Source organism: Procambarus clarkii, chromosome 20 (genome assembly GCF_040958095.1).
Source record: "Procambarus clarkii isolate CNS0578487 chromosome 20, FALCON_Pclarkii_2.0, whole genome shotgun sequence".
NCBI lineage: Eukaryota > Metazoa > Arthropoda > Malacostraca > Decapoda > Cambaridae > Procambarus > Procambarus clarkii.
The window spans coordinates 15,960,650-15,983,911 of NC_091169.1; the positions used below are offsets into that span (position 1 = coordinate 15,960,650).

Here is a 23,262-nt window from a genome sequence, read left to right on the forward strand (position 1 = left end):
GTTCAACGTGTGACCACAGCTTCGCCTAATAATGTCAAAATATATATATAACCTGTATTATTTAGCCATGATAGTATTATAGAAGAGCCTGAGTGTGATAATGACTGGGTACAATGTTCAAATATCAGTGATTCAATGCTGTTTCACAATGTTCACAGCACTAGCCACAGCACCACAGCATTATTTCGTCCATCTAGGAATCTTCAAACGACTTTTCTGGGGGGGAGCCCCGTCGGCTCCCCGGAGCTATCCCAGGCTGATATGCTAATGTCAGACTTTGGCATCAGTCATGTGTATGGAGTTCTTAGGCCTACCGGGGACCACGGCCAGAACCGGGCCCCCTCAGAGAGGCAAGGGGAGCAATGGCCTATAGAAGCCCCCGTGTGGTTGGAAGCATTCTATGTCTGCCATCGACCGGAACAGGCACCCAGAAAGGTAAGCACCTCAAAACAAACCCCTATTCTGGTTAAAATTGCTACCAAAAAACAAACTAGTGGATAGAACTCCCCAACCGAAAACAAGCAAACTAGTGTGTCGTCACACACCACCGCGCCGCTGTCTGCGCAGCTCCCCCCTTCCCGGGAGGGGGAAGGGGGAGCCCCAGACCCCCGCGCCGGCTACCCACACCTCAGTTCTTGAGGCTGATGCTATAGGCGATGGTCGTGTGCTCTGGCTCCGGTGTCGCTACTGCACTGTGCTCTGCGTGTGGTGTTGGTTTTGTGGGTGCGAGAGCCAGGAGTTATCTTCAGTACTCGGGCTACATGCGCCTAGGGCTGCCTTCCCTAGGCGCCCTGTAAGTACTGCCCTTGGGGCTTGGGGCCACCTTCCACAGGCTCCTCGGGGTCTGCCTCTGCTTGTCCGTTTTATATTTCGGTTTTTCGGCCACCTGTTGGGCTCTTGGGTGTTCTGTCCTCCCTTGTTACCGGCAGGTAAGAGGCAGTTTGCACTGGTAGGGGCACAGGGTGCTGCTCAGCTTGTTTTTCCCGACATCGCGGCCGGCTCTGTTCCTTGGGGTTCGCTGTCCTCTTGTGGGGTTTTGTTTTCTTTTTGTTTTTGCCTGGTGGGGGGTTCTGTCATTTTCTTCAATTTGTTTTTGCCCTTCCACTGTTCTCCTCGGTGGCGCCCCCTGCTAGGTCCCCGTGAGTGTACACGTCCCTGGGGTTCAGCCTTAGAAGTTTGCTTGGTAGTTTTGGGTGCCGGTTTGCAGCACCCTGCCTGGGACTACCTGAGCGCGAGTCCTCTTAAAGTAAACGCTCAGGACCCTGGGAATCCCCTAGGGGGCGCGTGGGTCTGATGGATGTGACCCCGGAGTCCCCACTCGCTGTGTGCGAGTTTGAGGGTTGCTCGGTCCCCTTGTCTCAGGGTGACCCTTATTGTTTTTGCCTCTGCCACGCTGCCTGTTGGGTCGGTGATACTTTCGACCCTGAGTCCTGTGAGTGTTGCTGCTTGCTTGTGACTCAATTTACCCAATCCTCTGATGATTCTATTCGGGTACAGGCGGCGCGTGGGTTGCAGTCTAGGTTTCGTCTGTTGCAACGCGCTCGGTTGGTTGCTCCCCCGGATGCCCCGGGGCTGCCTCGCTTTGCTTTTCGAGACCCGGACTTGGGGGTGGGGGTCGCTTCGATCCTGGTTCAGTCTGCACCTCCTTCGTCCTTCCCCTTCTGTTCCTTCTGGTCCCCCGCCCCTGCTTCTGGCCCCGAAGCGTCTGAGGGTTTCGGGGTCGGAGCAGGGGTTACTTGATCTCGAGACTTGGGCAGCTTCAGGGGGTGCCCCTTCCGGGGGGGCGGCAAAGGCATTCGAGTCTTGTCTCCCGGCCGAAGCTTCAGGGTCTGACCAGTGGGCCCCCCTCCCTCCAGCTTTTCCGGCTGCTCCGTCCTTGTCTTGTGGGGTCAGGGCTTGGGGAGAGGAACTCGGCCTCGTGTCCTGTGGTGAAGGACCTCGAGGCTGGGGAGGGGCTGACTTGGGGGCCTTGGGCCCCTCTGGACCCCGCCTGGATTTTTCTTCCCACTGAGTGGGGCTTATTGTTACAAGAAGTGGGGTTTTCTTTTCCCCCCTCTGCGTACGAGTTGGATTTTGTGTCGGCCCCTCCCCGGGTTCGGTTCCGTGTTCCCCCGGATACGTCGGTTCCATCCTTCCGGAGGTTTTCGGCTTATAGCATCCAACCTGGTGTGGTGCGAGCGGCCTTTGCAGCTTACCTCCTGCGTGACCCGGATTATGCCTCGGAAATGGATCCGTCCACATTCAGGTTTGGGACTTCGTTCCCTTTCTGGCTCCGTTACGAGGTTCCGGAGTCGTCCTGGCTAGCAGACTGCCCCTTGTTTGGTCTGGATTCCTGGCATTCCTTCTGTCGTTCCCGCATGCTGGAGTGGCGGGAAGCTTCCACGGTGCTTCAGGTTTTCCTGGGGGGCGAACTTGAGTACCTGAATGAGTGCTTGTTTGCCCCTGCCCTTCCCCGCGATGTGGGCGTTATTCAGCTCCATGTGCAGGTTCCCTCCCTTTCGGAGGCGCTGGTTGCGGAGGACTTGCGTGCCCAGGGCCGTTTTGGCTTCGCCCTTGCGGTTCTTTTCCCTCCTGGAGCTGTCTTCGGATTGGCTCATGGAGGATGTGGGGACGCTTGGGTCTGTCCCGGGGTCCGGCACCTTGTCCTCGGCTGCGCGTTCGTCAGCTGCCTTGTTGAAGCTGTTCACGCTGATTTTGCGGGATGCGGTTTCCCTGTTTTATGCTTCCCGTCTCGCGTGTCGGCAGGCGGTGCTGGGTTCCTCTGTGGAATCTGCTTGGGCTCTGGCGCTTAGGCTTTCTTCACCTTTTTGTCCTCTTCTGTTTGAGGAGTCGGCCGTGGCGCAGTTTATTCAGGCTGCGTCGGCGGCTTGTCGTCCGATGTCGGACTTGTTGGTTTTCCGGGGGTCCCGGGGTGGGTCTTCCCGGAAAGGTCGTGCCAGGTCTCGGGGTTTCTCTCGTCATGGTAAGCCTCTGGTGTCAGGTTCGGGGTTGGCTCCTCCTGCGGACCCTCCCTTGTCTGGTCGGCACGGTGTTCGCGCTGTGCGGGGTTCTGGGTCTCGTAAGGGTCGCCAGCCCTTTTGCGGTTTGCCCCATTGACGGGGCGATGGGGGGGCGGCTTGCACTGTTCGCCCGCGCCTGGTCCCACAATTCGTGGGCCTTTCGGGTCGTGTCTCGCGGCCTGCGGTGGCGTTGGGTGGCCCCTCCCCCCTTTGGGGGGTCCGGGCTGGCAGGGCAGGTTTCTTCCCCTGCGCTCTGTCGAGTCGTCTTGGAGTGGGTACGCAGGTCTGTGCTGGGACTGCACAGACCTGCGGTTCATTCTGGACTTGTCCCGTCTGAACCCCTGGGTTCATTGCCCCTCCTTTCGGATGACTACTCTGTGTCAGGTTCGGCTCCTCTTGGAGCCGGGAGCTTGGATGGTGTCCCTGGACCTCCGGGACGCTTATTGGCATGTCCCGATTCATCCGCGGTTCAGGGACTGGCTCGGTTTTGTTGTGGGGCGTCTGAGTTACCACTTTCGTTGTCTCCTGCTCGGGTTGAACCTGGCACCTCGCGTGTTCACGCGCCTTACACGGGTTGTGGTGGCTCGGTTGCATCTCCTAGGTGTTCGGGTGTTGGCCTACCTCGACGACTGGCTAGTTTGGGCTCCCAGCTGGTCAGCCTGCTTGCTAGCCAGGGATTTGGTTCTTTCCTAGCTCGCCGAGTTCGAGTTCTTGGTGAACTGGAGGAAGTCCCATCTGGTTCCCTCTCAGGTTCGGACTTGGCTGGGTCTCGTTTGGTTCTCTCGAACCGCCTCCTTGTCTCTCCCTCCGGAGTCTCTCCTGCGGCTGCGGTCCCGCCTTCGTCTGTTTCTGGAGGGCCCTCGGGTCACCCTGCGGTTGCTCGAGGGGCTGTGCGGGAGCCTGAACTTCGCGATGGTGGTCTACTCGCCGGGTCGGGTTTGGCTTCGACGGCTGTTCTGGTTCCTTCGGGGTTCCCCCTTCCGCCTCTCCCGCGATCGCAGAGTTCGAGCCCCGGGAGCCTTGCATCACCGCATCACCGGCTGCTCACCGTTGCTGCGTCACCGGCTTCCTCTTCGGGTTTTTCGGGGTTCAGTGCCTTGGTGCCTACCCTAGCCGTCGCTCGATGTGTACACAGATGCGTCGGTCTCTCGGCTGGGGTTTTGTGACCAGCGCTCACCAGGCCGGCCAGGGGCGTTGGGATCCGTCCTTCCGTCGAGCTCACAGCACGGTGCGGGAGTTCGTGGCCGTGTGGTTTGCTCTGGGGAGGATTCGGGTGGCCCGCGGATCAACGATTCGGCTCCATTCGGACTGCTCTCCGGTGGTTCATTACCTGAACCGCGGGGGTTCGATGCGGTCCTTGTCTCTTTGGGGTTGGTCGCTTCGGGTGACTCGTCTGCTGAGTTCTCGGGGTTTGGCTCTCCTGGCGGTTCACGTACGGGGCGTTTCCAACGTCTTGGCCGACCCCCTGTCTCGCTTCGTTCCCCTCTCCATGGAGTGGACGGTCGACGACGAGTCCTTCCGTTGGCTTTGCCAGATGTTCGGGCACCCCGAAGTAGACCTCTTCGCATCAGCGTGGTCGCGGCATCTTCCTGTTTATGTGGCGCCCTTTCCCGATCGCGAGGCCTTCGGGGTCGATGCCTTTCGGCTAGACTGGTCGAGGTGGGGGTTCCTGTACCTCTTTCCCCCGATTCGGCTGTTGCTCCAGGTCTTGAATAGCTTAGAGACTTACCAGGGGAGAGTTGTCCTTCTGGCCCCTTGGTGGCCGGCCCAGCCTTGGTTTCAGGCGCTAGTTGCTCGGTGTCCGAACCCGAGGGTTTTCCCGCGGCTCCGCCTCTTTCAGCAGATCGGGCCGGTACGTCACGTGGCTGGTTTGATCTTCTCCTCGAGTCTTCGCGTATGGTTTTTTTGACTCGAGTCTATCATCATCTCTATGGTGATCAGGTGGCCTCCTTGTTGGTGTCCCACCTGAGGGCTTCTTCTCGGCGGCAGTATGAAGTTTCCTGGCGGTCCTTCCGTTTCTTTTTGTGTCTTCGTCGTGTTAGTTCCTTGTCTGTTCGTTTGGTCTTGTCCTTCCTCTCGTGGTTGTTTCAGGACCGTCATCTTATGCCTAACACTGTCGCTTCGTATCGTGCGGCGCTGGTGGAGCCGCTTCAGCTTGCTTTCGGTATCGATGTTACATCTGCGCCGTTTCGCAAGCTGTCTCGTGCATTGTTTCACCTCCGGCCTGCTCATGCGTCGCCTGAGCCGTCCTGGTCTTTGGGCAGAGTGCTTGCTTTCCTTTCGTCTCCTCAGTTTCGTTGTGGCCCCTTCAGTCCAGGATTGTTTTTCCAAGGCACTTTTCTTGTTGGCTTTGGCCTCTGGGGGTCGGGTAAGGGAGCTTCATTCTCTCTTCCGGCGCAGGGGTTTCTGCTCTTTTGGTCGTGGTGATTGTTTTGTTCGTTTGCAGCCGTCTCCTTCTTTTCTGGCGAAGAATGAGACTGCTGCGTTCCGAAGGGGTCCATGGGTGGTTGATGCTTGGTTGGTCAGGCCGGGGGTGCATCATGTTTTGTGTCCGGTTGCGGCGCTTCGCCGTTATTTGCGCGCCACAGCTTCTGTGTCCGGGCACGCGCTGTGGGTTGATCCGGTTTCCCTTCTTCCCTGTTCGCGGGTTCGGGTCTCTCAGGTCATCCGCAGGGTTATTAAGTCCAGCCAGCCTGCGGTCTATCCCCGTGCCCATGACGTTCGTAAGTTCACGGCTCTTGCTGCCGTCTTTGGGAATATGTCTTGGTCTGATATTCGGGCGCGGGGATTTTGGCAGTCGAACAGGGTCCTGGCTGCTCGTTACCTTGTGAATGTCCCTGGGCCTTGTCGGGCCTGTGTTGCTTTGGGTTGGCGGTTGCAGCCAGTTGTCTCGGCTTCGAGTTGAGGAGTGAGCGACGACCGCCTCCCGGGTAAGTCCCTCTTTTTCTGTCTGTGGGTAGTTAGCTCCGCGGAGCCGACGGGGCTCCCCCCAGAGAACCAGCGTTGAATGTAATGAAACGCCATTTTCTGGGTGAGTCCCGGAGTCTTTCCTGCATCCCTCCCTCCCTCCGGTCGGCGGTTTTTCGCGTTTTTGACATCCAGCCTCAAGAACTGAGGTGTGGGTAGCCGGCGCGGGGTGTCTGGGGCTCCCCCTTCCCCCTCCCGGGGAGGGGGGAGCTGCGCAGACAGCGGCGCGGCGGTGTGTGACATCACACTAGTTTGCTTGTTTTCGGTTGGGGAGTTCTATCCACTAGTTCGGTTTTTGGTAGCAATTTTAACCAGAATAGGGGTTTGTTTTGAGGCGCTTACCTTTCTGGTTTGCCTGTTTCGGTCGATGGCAGACATAGAATGCTTCCAACCACACGGGGGCTTCTATAGGCCATTGCTCCCCCTTGCCTCTCTGAGGGGGCCCGGTTCTGGCCGTGGTCCCCGGGAGGCCTAAGAACTCCATACACATGACTGATGCCAAAGTCTGACATTAGCATATCAGCCTGGGATAGCTCCAGGGAGCCTGCGGGACTCACCCAGAAAATGGCGTTTTATTACATTCAACGCTGTTTTTTTTGCCAGACTTCCCTTACCCTATTGCAGCTAAAGTATGCCACCTACGATTTTTTTTTATTTTTTCCGTGATCAGGGAACAAAAATGAACACTTTTATAGGACGAAAGAATTTTTTGGATTTTGTTGTTGTTGTGCCTGTGGGTGTTAAAGCCATTTTGACCCCTTACTGTTTGAGGGTTAAGTTAAGGGTGCCTGACAGCTGAGTGGGCAGTGTTTCGGATTTGTAATGCTGAGGTTCCGGGTTCGATCCCACCACCTCGCTGGTGGAGGTGGAGACAAATAGGCAAAATGTTTCTTTCACCCTGATGTCCCTGTTACCTAGCAGTAAATAGGTACAGGGGTACCTCGGTTTAAGAATTTAATCCGTTACTGGAGACGGTTCTTAGCCCGAAAATTCGTAAACCGAAGCTAGTTTCCCCATAAGAAATAATGGGAAATGAGGTAATCCGTTCCTGCCTCCCCAAAAACTTTACTTCAAAGTAAATTTTATACCTAATTCACCCAAATCTTCACTACATAAGTATATTCAAGTTATTTCTTACCTTTGCTGATGACTCCTGTTGGCGTATGGAAGATGGTGAAAATGCAAATGCAAAGTCTATGCAAATAAAGGGACCCAGTCTATGGAACTCACTCCCTAATGAATTGAAAAGCTGTCCAACTTTTGCGTCATTCAAAAACAAAACTAAAAAGTACCTAATCTCATCTGCATAGTTTTTTTTACTTTGTTGCTTTAAAATTGCACTGTATCTATTGCTACCTAATCTCCCCATCTTTATGTACCCAATCCGAACATCTTTACCATTGTGATCATTGCTGTCTTCTTATATGTGCTATCAATCTGCTGTACGGTGTCTGTTAACACTTTCGCTCACCCCGCGCGCCACCCCTCGACAGGGCGATATGGGCCCCAGCGTGTCACGGAAGCGCGCGTTAATTCCGAAAAGTGTATACTCTCCAACTTTGTCACCTCAATTCTCCTTCTACGAGATTAAATTTGGTATCATTGTGTTCGCAATAAAATTCTCTACAGCACTAAATGCATATAAACTCCAAAAGTCCGGCTAATTACCCGCAGCAAACAGAGAAAGTGCGAACGAGTTACCCGGGAGCGCGCAAGCGGGATAAAATGTTTTCACTCTTTTCACTCTGGTCACCTCAATTTTTGTCCTAGGTCTTTCATTTTGGTCTCAATGGGTTCGTAATAAAATTCTCTAGAGGAACATTAGCATATAAAAAAAAAACCTTGTCATGCTCCAACCGCCGACGAGTTGAAGACGGGCCACGCGTTAGCCGTGAGTGAGCGCTCAGAGGCCTTCCAGCTACACTCCCAATTCCCGCCCTTTTCAAGCCTTTCTTTCGCAATTTTCTTCCTGGAAGGGCCTTGTTCATGATTACTATCCATCGTGGATGTTACGACCCAGGGTTCTCCAGTGGAAACCAGAGGTCAAAATTGAGCTATTAAACTTTCTGGTAGTACAGTTGAGTGCATCCGAGCGGCAATTGTTTGTATCTTCCCTGCCAGACGTAAGACTATTATTGTTTCTCAAAGAGCATTTAAAGACTGAGCTGGGGGTTGATTATTAAATAATAACATAGGCACCAACTTTGCTTACTAATACTTTCTAATCATTTGTAAAGTAACAATACGTTGCATAGGGGAAGATCTTTAATGTGCTTAGCTGCACGATCAATTAGGCTCCTTCCGGCACCACGACATGGGAGGCCTAGCTGGTCGCTAGGAGGGGCTTCTCTGGCTGGCGTTCGTGCGGACGAGACCTACTCTGTGGCTGCACCCCTAATCTCCTCCCTTCTCCTCTTACTTATTTCCCTTACCCTAAGTTCCTGTACCATTAAGTTAAGTATTGTATGATTTCTAAGTGTACCTACTCTGGTAGTAACGATTGGTGAGACCTGGGGGTAGTAGTTGCCAGTGTTTTGGGTAACCCTAAGTGTTGTGTTTTGTATTAGGGTACCACATGGTCTCACTACCCTAAGCTGCATCCAGCTTCAGTGCTTATCCAGTAGTACTTTACCCTAGCTTGTTATTAGTGTAAACCTTGTATCCTGCCTATGTGGACCAAGGCTTTTAACGTAAGATAGTGTGGTAAAGTTATTATTATTATTATTGTTATTGGTGTGAGTGTATATGGGGGGTTGTTAAGGGGTTAATAAATAAGTACATGAATTACAGAGTATCCCTTCTTCCTGTGTGGGAGTGCAATGATCAACCCTTAGACTAACATATATGGTCTAGTAGCAAGTTATTACTACTGTGGATAGTTTATTTTGGGGGCCGGGCCTTTTAGCTCTCCCATATTTGATACTCTTGTCTTCTAACTACCCTTACCCCTTAATAATACCAGTCCCCCATAGAAGCCCCACACACCATTATTTATAACAGTGGAGTAAGCGTAGATAGTTTCTAAAGCCGCAGTAAGAAATAGAGCCACGGAAAATAGCTGAAATGTTCACACGTTTGAGATGCGAGGGGAGGCGACATTGGTCACAACAGTGGAGCAAAGACAATGGGCCCACGGCGTGTGCCAAGCCGCCTGAGGGCCACGAGGCTCAACAAAGAAAATGGGAAGACATCGGCGCACATTTTAAAACCAATCCCAAAAAAATCGGATAAAAACCTGATTTTTGGCGAATTTTTAAAGTGGATGACGCAATGCTGCGTCATCCCCGGCATTACCGCCAGTAAACGGATGACGCAATGCTGCAGTCACCCCCGAGCGAAAGTGTTAATCTTGTTTAAATTACCAATCAAGTTGTCAATGTAATCAACCAGAGCTTTAATATACCAATGTGCTTTAATATACTTACTATTCTCTCTCATCTCATTTTTTTTCTTGCAATGTATCTGTTATCATTTTATTAATTCTGCTAGAATTTACCTACTTAAAATTATCTGTTAGATTAAGGACCTGCCCGAAATGCTGCACGTAGTAGTGGCTTTACAAGATTGTAAATACTATGCTATGTATTCTCTCTAACCCAATGTACCTTCTTGAATATAAATAAATAAATAAGTAAATGAATAAATAAATAAATAAATAAATGGTGAGGAGTGGGGGGGGGGGAGGAGGAGAGGTGTTATTGTTTGGAAGGAGAGTCCCCTGCCATTATAACATCAGGCAGTGAAGATTTTTCTGGAGTGCTTTACTTTTTCTCTGGCACGTTTTGCCTGCATACCACTAGGTCCTGATTGTATCTCACTGCTTGATTTTCTCACAAGAAAATGTTCCATTGAAGATTGTTTTCCCTTCTTTGCAACTCTTTTTCTGTAGTGAGGCATCACATTGTCATTGAAAAGATTAATGCAATGGCCTACTACAGCTATCTCTGGGTGATTCTTTTCAGCAAAACTTTGCAGTCCTTCCCATACTGCACACATTTTCTTAAGCCTCAAGTTGCGCAACACATCATATGATGGGTTGAGTGACTTGCTATAAATTAAGCATCCCATCATATGATGTATTGGAGTACTATGCAAGATTTAAATGGCCCACGGATACACGGAGTCCACCTCACCTTCATCAGGGCTCTTGTAAACAGACGCCATCTTTTAAAAAAATCGTGGGCCAAATTCCCGGGTGTGAGGGGCCTCAGTATTGAGTGAGCCACCAAGCCTGACGCACGCAGCATGAGCTCACAGCACTGCTGTTCAGCTTGTGACCACAGCATCGCCTAAAAATGCCATAATATACATGTTAATGCTTTATTTAGCGATGATATTATTACAGAAGACCCCCTGACTGTGATAAAAATGACCAGGATTCTGATAATAGCAAGATTGTTGTGATAATTAGCACTGTAGTGGGAAGAATAATCTTGGTGGAGAGGGAGGTTGTATTGTCTGCTGACTCTGTGTGACCACCTTTTACTGACTGGACTCACTATACCAGCTTAGTTGTTCGCTATGGTAAACAAAACATGCAGATAGTTATATATAACATCTGTATATAAAAGCAAAAACAGTATGGTGGGAGGAGAATGGTGGCGAGTCAGGTGAGGTGAGGGAGGGAGGGAGGTAGGGAGTGGCAGCCAGTGGCAGCCAGTGGCGGGCTGCCTCTGGCTGCCACTGCCACTGTCACTCAGCATACCAACTTAGTGGTTCGTTATGGTGAACACAAATGTAGATACTTATATATAACGTGTATATACAGTGTAATAACAGCAAAATGAGTGTGGGGGAGAAGCCATTTTGGTGATGGGTGTGGCAACATCTGCATGATTTGTCATGTTGGTAGGGGTGGCCACTATGCTCTTTGGGCATTATACCGGCTTAGTTGAACAGTTATGGTGAACAAAACATGTAGATACTTATATATATAATGTCTGTATATAGGGTTATAACATCACAAACAGTATTGTTGGGGGTGAAATTTTAGTGTGTCTGACCTTGAATGTGTGAGGGAAGCAGCCGCCAGCTGATTGTGTGTAGCGACGTCTCTTAGTGCCAGAACTAACTATATCAACTTAGTTGTACAGTTGTGGTGAACAAAACATGTAGATACTTATATATAACATCTGTATATAGTGAATAATGAAGTTTACTACAGCTGCCCGCTTAGTGACGATCGCGCCCATAGGAAATTCCGCTTTTGTGGTGATTTTTTGCATTTCGAACATTAAAGTAATTATTATATATCACGCCATGAGTCCCAGGAAAGTCAGTGGTAAGGCTCAACATATGAAAACCCATGTAAGGATGACCATAGAGCAGAAACAAGAGTACAGAATGTCTCTTCCTCAACAATTAAGAAAAATGTGTGCAACATGGGAAGAATTGCAAACCTTTGCTGAAATGACTCACCCAAATCAAGCTGCAGTAGGCCATTGCCTTAACCTATTCAATGACACTGTGATGCATCATTACAGACAAACGTTAAAACGAAGGGAAAAACAAATGTCTCTTGACATATTTGTAGTGAGACAAACAAGTACTGAACCACAACCAGGTCCTAGTTGTGTTCAGGCAAAACGTAGGAGAGAGAGTACCCCAGAGAAAACATCACTGCCTGATGTGATAATGGAAGGGGACTCCCCTTCCAAACAGTACCAACTCTCCTCCTCCCCCCTCATCACCATCTTCCATACGCCATTAAGAGCCCTCCATAAAGGTAAGAGAAACTTTGGTACTGTACTGTAGTTAGAAAAAAACTGTATTCAGTATAAAATGTACTTGTATGTGAATATTTTGGAGGGTGGGGAACGGATTAATTCAATTTCCTTTATTTCTTATGGGAAAAATCGCTTCGACTTACAATATTTTGACTTACGATCCGTCTCTGGGAACGGATTTGCATCGTAAGTCGAGGCCCCATTGTACTTGTATATAACGTCTGTATATAGTAAATAAAAGCAAAAACAGTATGGTGGGAGGAGAATGTGAGCGAGTGAGGTGTTGAGGGAGGGAGTGAGTGGCAGCGAGTGGCTGGCTGGTGTGTGGCTATTGCCCCTCCTTTCAGATGTCTACACCGTCCCAGGTCTGGTTTTTTTTGGCGCCAGGCACTTGGATAGTGTCCCTGGACCTCCAAGTGCCTGGAGGGTGCCTGGAATCTGGACACGCCTATTGGCGTGTCCAGATTCAATTGGGGTTCAGGGACTGGCTTGGTTTTGTTGCGGGATGTCGGGATTACCGCTTTCGTTGCCTTCCTTTCTGCTTGAATCTGGTATCTCGCATTTTCACATGCCTTACCTGGGTCATGGTGGCCCGTCTGCATCTCTTAGGGGTTCGGGTTCTGGGCTATCTCGATGACTGGCTGGTGTGTGCTCCCAGCCAGTCCGCGTGTCTGCTCTCCAGGGGTTTGGTTCTTTCCCAGCTTGCCGTATTCGGGTTCCTGGTGAACTGGCTGAAGTCCCATCTGGTTCCCTCTCAGGTTTGGTCTTGGTTGGGCCTTGTGTGTGACTCTCGGACTACCTCTCAGTCTCTCCCTCCGGTTTCTCTGCTTCAGCAGCAGTCATGCCTTTGCTTGTTTCTGGGGGGCCCTCCCAGGTCACCCAGTGGATGCTCGAGGGTTTGTGTGGGAACCTGTACTTTACCGTGCTGGTTTACTTGCAGGTTCGGGTTTGGTTTAGTAGACTGTTCTGGTTCCTTTGGGAACCAGTCCCTTCCTCTTCTCTCACAATCACTGGGTTCATCTTATGGGTGCCTTGTGTTGGCTGCTGCATCGCCGGCTTCCTCTTCAAGTTTTTCGGTGTTCAGTACCTTGGCACCTACCCAAGCCCTCGCTCGTTGTGTTCATGGATGTAGCGTCTCTTGGCTGGGGCTTTGTGACAGGTGCTCACTAGGCCAGCCAGGGGCGGTGGGGTCCGGTCTTCCGTCGGGCACACAGCACGGTGCGGGAGATTGGGGCAGTGTGGATGTCGCTTCAGAGGGTTGGGTTCGGGTCACTCACAGATCGATGATCCGGCTCCATTCGGACTGCTCCACAGTGATTCATTGACTGAACCGAGGGGGGGGGGGGGTTCATTGCGGTCCTTGGCACTTTGGGACTGGTCGCTTCGGGTGACTCATCTGCTGAGTTCTCGGGGTTTGGCTCTCCTGGCAGTTCATATTTTGTCCAACGTCCTGGCGGATGGCCTGTCTCTGTTCAATTTCCCTGTCCACAGAATTGACGGTCGACGCCGACTAATTCTGTTGGCTCTGCTGGATGTATGGACCCCCAGAGATGGACCTCTTTGCGTTAGCATGATTGAGGCATCTCCCTTATTATGTGGCACCCTCCCCGACTGTGAGGCTATCAGGGTCGATGCCTTTCAGCAGGACTGGTCGAGGTGGGGTTACCTTTACCTCTTCCTCCTGGTTCCACTGTTGCTTCTGGTCCTGGCTCACTTGGAGACTTACCAGGGGAGAGTAGTCCTCTTGGCCCCTTGGTGGCCTGCCTAACCTTGATTTCAGGCACTTCTTGCTCGGTGTCCGAACCCATTGGGTCTTCCCGCAGCTCCCCCTCTTTCAGGAGATCGGCCCGATCCGCTACATGGCTGGTTTGATCTTCTCAAGTTTTTGTGTCTGGTCTTTTTTATTCGAGTATCACAATTTGTATGGTGATCAGGTGGCGTCTTTGATGGTATCCCACCAGCGGGCTTCGTCTCATCGTTATTATGAAGTTTCCTGAGAGTCCTTCCGGTTTTTCTTCTTCTTTCGTAGGTTTACTTCGGTTTCTGATGCAGTGGTGTTGTCCTTTCTTTTGTGATAGTTTCAGGACCATTATCTTATACCTAATACTGTCACCTCTTATCGTGTGGTACTTGGTTCGGTCGTTGCTGTCTCTTACTTTTCTGGCGAAGAATGAGACTGCTGCTTTCTGGAGTGGTCCTTGGGTTGTTGATGCATGGTTGGTTTGGCGGGGGGTTCATCATGTGTTTTGTCCGGCTGCTGCTCTCTGCCGTTATTTGCGCGCCAAGGCTTCGGTGTCCGGGGATGCGCTTTGGGTTGATCTGGTTTCCCTTTTTCCCTGTTCCAGGGTTTGGGTCTCCCAGGTTGTTCGCAGGGTTATTCGGTCCAGCCAGCCTGTGGTCTATCCTCGTGCCAACGACATTCATAAGTCTGCTGCACTTGGTACTGTCTTCGGTAACATGTCTTGGGCTGACATTTGGGCGTTGGGTTTTTGGCAGTCAAACAGGGTTCTGGCTGCATGCTATTTGGTCAATGTTTCTGGGCCTAGTTGGGGCCTGTGTTACTTTGGGTCGGCAGTTGCAGCCAGTTCTCAACTTCGGAATGAGGAACAAGTGCTGACTACCTCCCGAGTAAGTCCATTTTGTTTTTGTCTTTGGGTAAATAGCTCCAGGGAGCCAAAGGGGCTTTCCCCAGAAAACTAGCATTAAATGTAATGAAATGCCATTTTCTGGGTAAGACCTGGAGGTTTCCTGGCAACTCTCCCTCCCTCCCTCCCTCCCTCTAGTCGGCGGTTTTGTGTTTGTTTTTGACATCCAGCCTCAGAACTGGGGTGTGGGTAGCCGACATGAGGGTCTGGGGCTGCCCCTTCTGTCCTCCCGGGGAGGGAGAGAGCTGCGCAGACAAGCGGCGCAGCGACATGGTGACGTCATGCTCGTTTTTGCTTGGGGAGTTCTGTTCACTAGTTCGGCTTTCAATAACAATTCTTAACCAATAGGGGGTTTGTTTTAGGGTGCTTACCTTCTGGGTGCCTGACCCGGTCGATGGCAGACATAGAATGCTTCCAATCACTCAGGGGTTTATATAGGTTCATTGCTCCTCGTGCCTCTCTGAGAGGGGGCCAGGTTCTGGCTCATGTTCCCCAGTAGGCCTATAACTACATTCACACTGACTGATGCCAAAGTCTAATGATTTACTTATCAGTCTGGATAGCTCCAGGAAGCCTCCGAGTCTCATCCAGAAAATGGCGTTTCATTAAATTCAACGCTGGTTTTTCCCCCGGTTCAGTTATTGTATTGGAGGGTGATCCTTATGGCTCCTTGGTGGCCAGCCCAGCCTTGGTTTCTGGTGTTTTTTGCTTGGTGTCTGAACCTGGGCTCTTTCAATGGCTCCACCTCTTCCAGCAAGTTGGCCTGGAGTGTCACCTTGTCTCTGCACCTATGTGAGGGAGATAGGTTTTGGCACCGGTCCCCAGTAGGCCTAACAGAACTAGCTGCAGCAGATGAGACCTTTTAGTATGAGGCAATCTCATGAAGATAGCTTCAGGGAGCCACCAGACCTCCTTCACAGAGTGGCGATTCATTACATTCAACGCTGGGTTTGGTTTAAGTAATTATGCATATGAGACAATTTTGAGATGTAGTTCCCTAGGTGCAGATACCATAGGTGAGGTATGGAGAGATTAGCGAGTAGTACCACAATTACAATAATTGTACACAATTTATGCTTTAACCCTTACACTGCTCAGGGGTCCTTGGGACATTTACACCCCTGTGCGCAAGAAAAAAAAAATTCAAAAAATTTTTTCCGTCTTCTAAACATGTTAATTTGTGTCCCCTGAGCACGGAAAAAAAAAAAAAAAAAATCGTAGGTGACATATTTTGGGCGCAATTGACCGAGGAAGTCTGGCAAAAAGTGGGCGTTGACAGAGCGGTCGTCAGACCCGGTCAGCGTCACCCGCGTTGACAGATGGGAGTTGCCACAAAGATATTATTACCTAATTGTTTCAATGTCTCCGATTGATTTTTTCTTAGTTTTTTTGCAGTACTATTATTCAATAGTGTGTATTGTAATATATTTATATAATAAAAGTGGTTAATAATCGCTATACTCAAAAGTATGATGTGCATATTAGTGATTCAATTATTATGTTTATAAAACAATAAACAAATAGTTTTGCTGCTATTACACTCTATACACAGGTTATATATAAGTATTGGCATGTTTTGGTCACCATAACGAACCACTAAGTTGGTATTGAGAGTCGAAAAGCAACGAGGAGTTACCGCCACACACCAGCCAGCCACTCGCTGCCACTCCCTCAACACACGCACTAAACTTTCTCCCCCAACAATACCATTTGTGGTGTTATTACACTATATACAGACGTTATATATAAGTATGTGTATATTTTGTTCACCACAACTGTACAGCTAAGCTGATATAGTTAGTTCAGGCACTAAGAGTCGTCGCTATACACAGATGGCGGCTGGCGGCTCCCTCACTCTTTCAAGGTCACACGCACTAAACTTTCTCCCCCAACAATACCTTTTGCAGTGTTATTACCCTATATACACATATTATATATAAATATCTACATGTTTTATGCACCGTAACTGTACACCTAAGCTTATAGTGCGCCCAAAGAGCATAGTGGCCACCCTCTAAACAGCTAGACAAATCGTGCAGACGACGTCACCTCCGTCACCCATATGGCTCCTCCCAGCATAATCCTTTTGCTGTTATTACACTAATACACACATTATATATAAGTATCTACATTTGTGTTCACCATAGAGAACCACTGACCTGGTATAGTGAATGCAAACAATAACAGGTGGCCACACAGTCAGTAAACAATGCTGTCTCCCTCCGTCTCTCAGCATCACTCCTCCCACAGCGCTAATTATTACAACAATCCTGCTATTATCACAACCCTGGTTATTTGTATCACTGTCATTGGTCATCTGTAATATTGTCATCGCTAAATAATAACAATTATATATTTATTTTGACATTTTTCGGCGATGCTGTGGTCACAAGCTGAACATCAATGCTGTTCGCTCATGCTGCGTGCGCCGGCCTTGGTTGCTCCAACAGTACTGTGCCTCTCACACCTGAGAATATTGCCCACGATTTTTTTTTAAAATGGCATCTGTTTACAAGAGCCCTGAGGAAGCTACTGTGAACCCCGTGTAGCCGCGGGCCATTTGAATCAGGCCTGGCACCCTATGGCGTATATATACGCCATGCGCACCATGGGACATGTTACTCAGGGCGTATATATACGCCATGCGCAGTTTAAGGGTTAATCTCAATTAGTATTAAGTTTTAGTCTTAGAGTTTTTCCTGCCCGAAACGCTTTGCGTAATAGTGGCTTTAGGCATTGTATGTACAGTATCCACTCAATTTAACGGCCTCTTTTATACCGATCTGCCGGTAATAACGACCAGTTTGGGAGATCGGTATCTGGAGCCTCGTATACCGGTCTGGTGGTCGATATTACCAACGGTCAGTATTGGGTTTGTTTTGGCATCGGTAGTCCCTCACATGTCGACCAGGCCGCCGACCTCAATCATCCAGAGTGGTATATTAAATCTTAACTTTCTTTTAAAATGATTCAGTTTTATGAAGAAAATTCTTAATTATTATTAATAAATTATTTTAAAACAATTGTTATTAAGCAAAATTCTTTGTTTTCTTATTAAATACCTTTTATAGTATAGGCAATAGGTATTTTTTTCCTATGAACCTAGAATGTACTGCGCCTGGCCATGTGATCGCATTGTTTACTGTGAACTCGCGCGGCTGAGAGCAATGTCTCAATATTAGCCGGAGAAAATCAGATTCAGACAAAAATAGATAAATTCATGATTTCAACGGTTCGTGAAAGCACCCACCGTGAATTCAACAAGTCATGCAGCATCCGCTGGCAACGAGTGCCCTACAAGCCATGCTGCACCCGCCGATGCTGAATTCCCATCAACAAGTCGTGCAGCCTCCGCCGGCAATGAATGCTCTGCAAGCTATGCTGCACCCGCCAATGCTGAATTCCCATCAACAAGTCGTGCAGCCTCCGCCGGCAACGAATGCTCTGCAAGCCATGCTGCACCCGCCAATGCTGAATTCCCATCAACAAGTCGTGCAGCCTCTGCCGGCAACGAATGCTCTGCAAGCCATGCTGCACCCGCCGATGCTGAATTCCCATCGACAAGTTGTGCAGCCTCTGCCGGCAATGAATGCTCTGCAAGCTATGCTGCACCCGCCGTTGCTGAATTCCCATCAACAAGTTGTGCAGCCTCCACTAACGATATAAAATATGATTGAAAGGCATATAATTTAGTGTAAAAAGTGTGGATAGAGTACAGTATTGTAAATGTTAATGATTATATAAGCATTGACAAAAAGATACTGTACAGTGTAAATATACAGTAGAAATAATTTTCAATTGTGAATTAGAATTAGAACTCATGTGAATTAGTAGTAAGGCTAGCTGTTGTGTGAAGTGAATGTCTGAAAATAAGTGTACATACTGTATGTACCCTGTATACAGTCCTGAACAATATAAAAAAAGTGCTGCAGAGGATGACGTAATCTTCACAGATTCGTAATCTTCAGCTTCAATAAAAGTAAGTCAATTTACCAATTTTATTATAGTACTGTATTACAACATATTAATTATTTTTTTCAACAAAAGCTACATATTAATATCTGCAAATGTATATTCTATCATTAGCAGAGAAAAGGTGTGCTCAAAATATTTCGTCTTGGCTAGCTCTCAGTGACAAGGCTCGATCGCCAGTGTATGGCATGGCCACCACAGCCTGTGTCGTAACATTAAAAATACATTACCTGCACTGTTCAGGGTAAAACAAAACACATCTCTAAAATTTTATTGAGAAAATATTAACAATCACTGATTGATACATGAAATATTTCACAATACAAAGGAATGAACCAATTTTTTCCCACCCACCTGGACTTGATCAGACCGTGTTCACACATCATCCATGCAGCAGCCACCAGCTGGCTTAATCGTCGGCGTGGCACTAAATTGGAATGCAATTACACAATGAACTTTATTTAATTTCAGTTATACAGTATAAAATATATCCTACCTGAATGTTACTTGAAAAATTATCCGACCCGACTTGACTTCGGGAATAACGGAGCTCCGGAAATAACGACCAGGGTACAGCCCCATATAGGCCGTTAAATTGAGTGGATACTGTAGCTCTATCTATAAATCCATCAACTTTTTGTATCTCACCTTGTATGTATGTACTTTACCTGAATAAATATTTTGTTTTTTGTTTTTCTGTTTGTTGTTTGTAGTACTGTATTACTAAGGAAGAGTGAGGTGCATAGTATTCTATTTTAGAGAGCATACCTACAGTTTTAGAAACTTGTTATATTTTTGTATATGGCAATTTAAATTTAGTTTGTCATCAATGTGAACACCAAGGAATTTCCCTTCTGCTCTGCTCTCAATTTATGTATATTCATAGTTCAATTTGGTTGGTTAACTAGTTTCCAAACACAATTTAATACAAAGTCTCTCAATCTGGATTGTTCGTCACCACCATTTACTGTAAGCCAACTGTTCACCAGTCAAGCCATTTTACCATCATATTCTTTGGTTGCTATCATTCTCCTTTTTGATAATGAGATTGATGGATGATCATACCTTGCAGGGGGGAGTCGGACATCACTCAGAAGAAGCCACAAGGTGCTGAACAGGTCGGTCTCCCGGGCCGTCTGCTGGATCACCTAACACTAACATCAAGAGAAATAATACCAACACCTCCTTGCAGGTAGGCTACTCTTGCTAGTTACCAAGCTACCATTATCTACCCCAGGTTCTATAAGCCATATCAGTTAAGTACATAACCTTACTTTTTGGTTGAATCTGGCACCTCGCATTTTCACACACCTTACTTGGGTCATGGTAGCCCAATCTGCGTCTATTTGGAGTTGGGGTCTTGCCTATCTCTATGACTGGCTGGTATGGGCTCCCAGCCAGTCTGCATGTCTGCTTGCCAGGGATTTTTTTTTCCCAATTTGGTGGGTTTGGGTACCTGGTGAACTGGAGGAAGTCCGAAATGGTTCCCTTTCAGGTTTGGTCTTGGCTGGGTCTTGTGTGGGACTCTCGAACCGCTTCCTTGTCTCTCCCAAGAAAAACGAGCAAACAAGCATGATGTCACACGAGCCGCGCCGCATGTCTGCGCAGCTCCCCCCTCCCCGGGAGGGGGAAGGGGCAGACCCAGACCCCTGAGCCGGCGATCCACACCCCAGTTCCTCGGCTGATGGGATCGTACATGGTCGTGTGGCTCCAGCTCCAGTCTTGTCTCAGTGCTGTGACTTGTTTTCAATGCTGCTCTTCCGGTGGTCGTGTGAGCTGGGAGTAGTATTCTCAGGTACTCGGGCTGCATGTGCTTAGGGTCACCTTCCCTGAGTGCCCTGTAAGTACCGCCCTTGGGGCTTGGGGTTGCCTTCCACAAGTCACCTTGGGTCTACCTTTGTTAGCTTTTCGCTGCTTGGCGTTTGGCCGCCCCGAGTGTTTGGGGGTTTTCCTCCCTTGTTTACCTTGGGGTAAGTGGTAGTTATAGCACTGAGCAGGTGGGTGGGTGAGCAGGGAGGTGGGTGAGTGGGCAAGCAGGCAGGTGGGTGAATAGGTGGGTGGGTGGGTGCATTGACAGGTGGGTAAGTGGGCATGCAGGCAGGTGGGTAAACAGGTGGGTGGGCAGGGAAGTGGGTGAACAGGTGGATGGGTGGGTTGAGCAGGTAGGTGGGTGAACAGGTAGGTGGATGGATTGGCAGGTGGGTAAGAGGGTGTGCAGGCAGGTGAGTAAACAGGTGGGTGGGCAGGGAAGTGGGCAAATAGGTGGGGTGGGTGAACAGGTGGGTAAGTGGGTGTGCAGGCAGTTGGGTAAACAGGTGAGTGGGCAGGGAAGTGGGTGAACAGGTGGGGAAGTGGGTGTGCAGGCAGGTGGCTAAAGAGGTGGATGGGCAGGGAAGTGGGTGAACAGGTGGGTAAGTGGGTGTGCAGGCAGGCAGGTGGGTAAAGAGGTGGGTGGGCAGGGAAGTGGGTAAATAGGTGGGTGGGTGAACAGGTGGGTAAGTGGGTGTGCAGGCAGTTGGGTAAACAGGTGAGTGGGCAGGGAAGTGGGCGAACAGGTGGGTAAGTGGGCATGCAGGCAGGTGGGTAAACAGGTGGGTGAGCAGGGAAGTGGGTGAACAGGTAATTACCTAAGTGTAATTACCTAACTGTAGTTACAGGATGAGAGCTACGCTCGTGGTGTCCCGTCTTCCCAGCACTCTTTGTCATATAACGCTTTGAAACTACTGACGGTCTTGGCCTCCACCACCTTCTCACTTAACTTGTTCCAACCGTCTACCACTCTATTTGCGAAGGTGAATTTTCTTATATTTCTTCGGCATCTGTGTTTAGCTAGTTTAAATCTATGACCTCTTGTTCTTGAAATTCCAGGTCTCAGGAAGTCTTCCCTGTCGATTTTATCAATTCCTGTTACTATTTTGTATGTAGTGATCATATCACCTCTTTTTCTTCTGTCTTCTAGTTTTGGCATATTTAATGCTTCTAACCTCTCCTCGTAGCTCTTGCCCTTCAGTTCTGGGAGCCACTTAGTAGCATGTCTTTGCACCTTTTCCAGTTTGTTGATGTGCTTCTTAAGATATGGGCACCACACAACAGCTGCATATTCTAGCTTTGGCCTAACAAAAGTCACGAACAATTTCTTTAGAATATCACCATCCATGTATTTAAATGCAATTCTGAAGTTAGAAAGCATAGCATAGGCTCCTTGCACAATATTCTTTATGTGGTCCTCAGGTGATAGTTTTCTATCTAGAACCACTCCTAGATCTCTTTCTTTATCAGAATTCTTTAAAGATTTCTCACATAATATATAGGTTGTGTGGGGTCTATGTTCTCCTATTCCACATTCCATAACATGACATTTATTAACATTAAATTCCATTTGCCAAGTGGTGCTCCATATACTTATTTTGTCCAGGTCTTCTTGAAGAGCATGACAGTCAACTAAATTCCTTATCCTTCCTATTATCTTAGCATCATCAGCAAACATGTTCATATAATTCTGTATACCAACTGGTAGATCATTTATGTAGACAATAAACATCACTGGTGCAAGAACTGAACCCTGTGGTACTCCACTTGTGACATTTCTCCATTCCGATACATTGCCTCTGATTACTGCCCTCATTTTTCTATCAGTCAGAAAATTTTTCATCCATGATAGAAGCTTACCTGTCACCCCTCCAATATTTTCCAGTTTCCAGAACAACCTCTTATGTGGAACTCTGTCGAAAGCCTTTTTTAGGTCCAGATAGATGCAGTCAACCCAACCATCTCTTTCCTGTAATATCTCTGTGGCTCGATCATAGAAACTGAGTAAATTCGATACACAGGATCTTCCAGATCGAAAACCATACTGTCTGTCTGATATTATATCATTTCTCTCTAGGTGTTCTACCCATTTAGTTTTGATTAGTTTTTCCAATACTTTCACTATTACACTTGTCAATGATACAGGTCTATAATTGAGGGGGTCTTCCCTGCTGCCACTTTTGTAGATTGGAACTATGTTAGCCTGTTTCCACCCGTCTGCTACGATTCCTGTACACAGGGATGCCTGAAAGATCAGGTGAAGTGGAATGCTGAGCTCAGATGCACATTCTCTCAGAACCCATGGTGAAACGCCATCTGGGCCAGCTGCTTTGTTCTTACCGAGCTCCTTGAGCATTTTTTCCACTTCGTCTCTAGACACCTCTATGTGTTCTATGTTGTTCTCTGGAATTCTTATTGTATCTGGTTCCCTAAAGATTTCATTTTGTACAAACACACTTTGGAACTTTTCGTTTAGTGTTTCACACATTTCCTTTTCATCTTCCGTGAATCTATTTCACATTTTCAACCTCTGAATATTATCCTTTACCTGCAATTTGTTGTTTATGAATTTATAGAATAGACCTGGTTCTGTTTTACATTTGTCCGCAATCCCTTTTTCAAAATTTCTTTCTGCCTCTCTCCTCACTGCCGTGTAGTTGTTTCTCGCATCTTTGTATCGCTGGTATGTTTGGGGGTTCGGCCTCTTCCTGTATTGATTCCATTTTTGTGTCTTTCGGTCTCTAGCCCTCTCGCAATTTCTATTGAACCAATCCTGTTTCCTAGTTCTGCATCTCTGTTTTGGTATAAATTTTTTTGTGCCTTTATCATATATTTCACAAAACTTGCCATACATCTCATTCACTTCCTTGCCTAGCATCAAGTCTGTCCAATTATACTCACTAAAAAAATTTCTAAGGTCACCATAATGTCCTCTCCTGAAGTCTGGTTTTTCAACTGCTTCAACCTTCTTATTTTCTTCCAGCTTATAACGCATTGCATACTTTATTCCCAAAAAGACATGGTCACTTTTACCCAAGGGAGGAAGGTACTGAATGTCAAATATCTCTTCCTCCTTCCTGGTAAATATCAAATCTAGCATGGAGGGAACGTCCCCTTCCCTCATCCTCGTAGCTTGTTTAACAT

At 48.3% G+C, this 23,262-nt stretch overlaps 1 protein-coding gene across 2 annotated transcripts in view; it reads left to right on the forward strand.

Moving 5' to 3' along the window:
- The window catches only part of LOC123755354 (bestrophin-2), a 394,846-nt gene that overhangs the window by 330,449 nt on the left and 41,135 nt on the right, over positions 1-23,262 (forward strand). For both annotated transcript variants that reach the window (XM_069327625.1, XM_069327626.1), the window contains one exon: positions 19,382-19,501. In XM_069327625.1, the coding sequence (XP_069183726.1) occupies positions 19,382-19,461 (80 nt within the window). In that variant the 3' untranslated portion in view covers positions 19,462-19,501. The remainder of the gene's footprint in view (positions 1-19,381; positions 19,502-23,262) is intronic.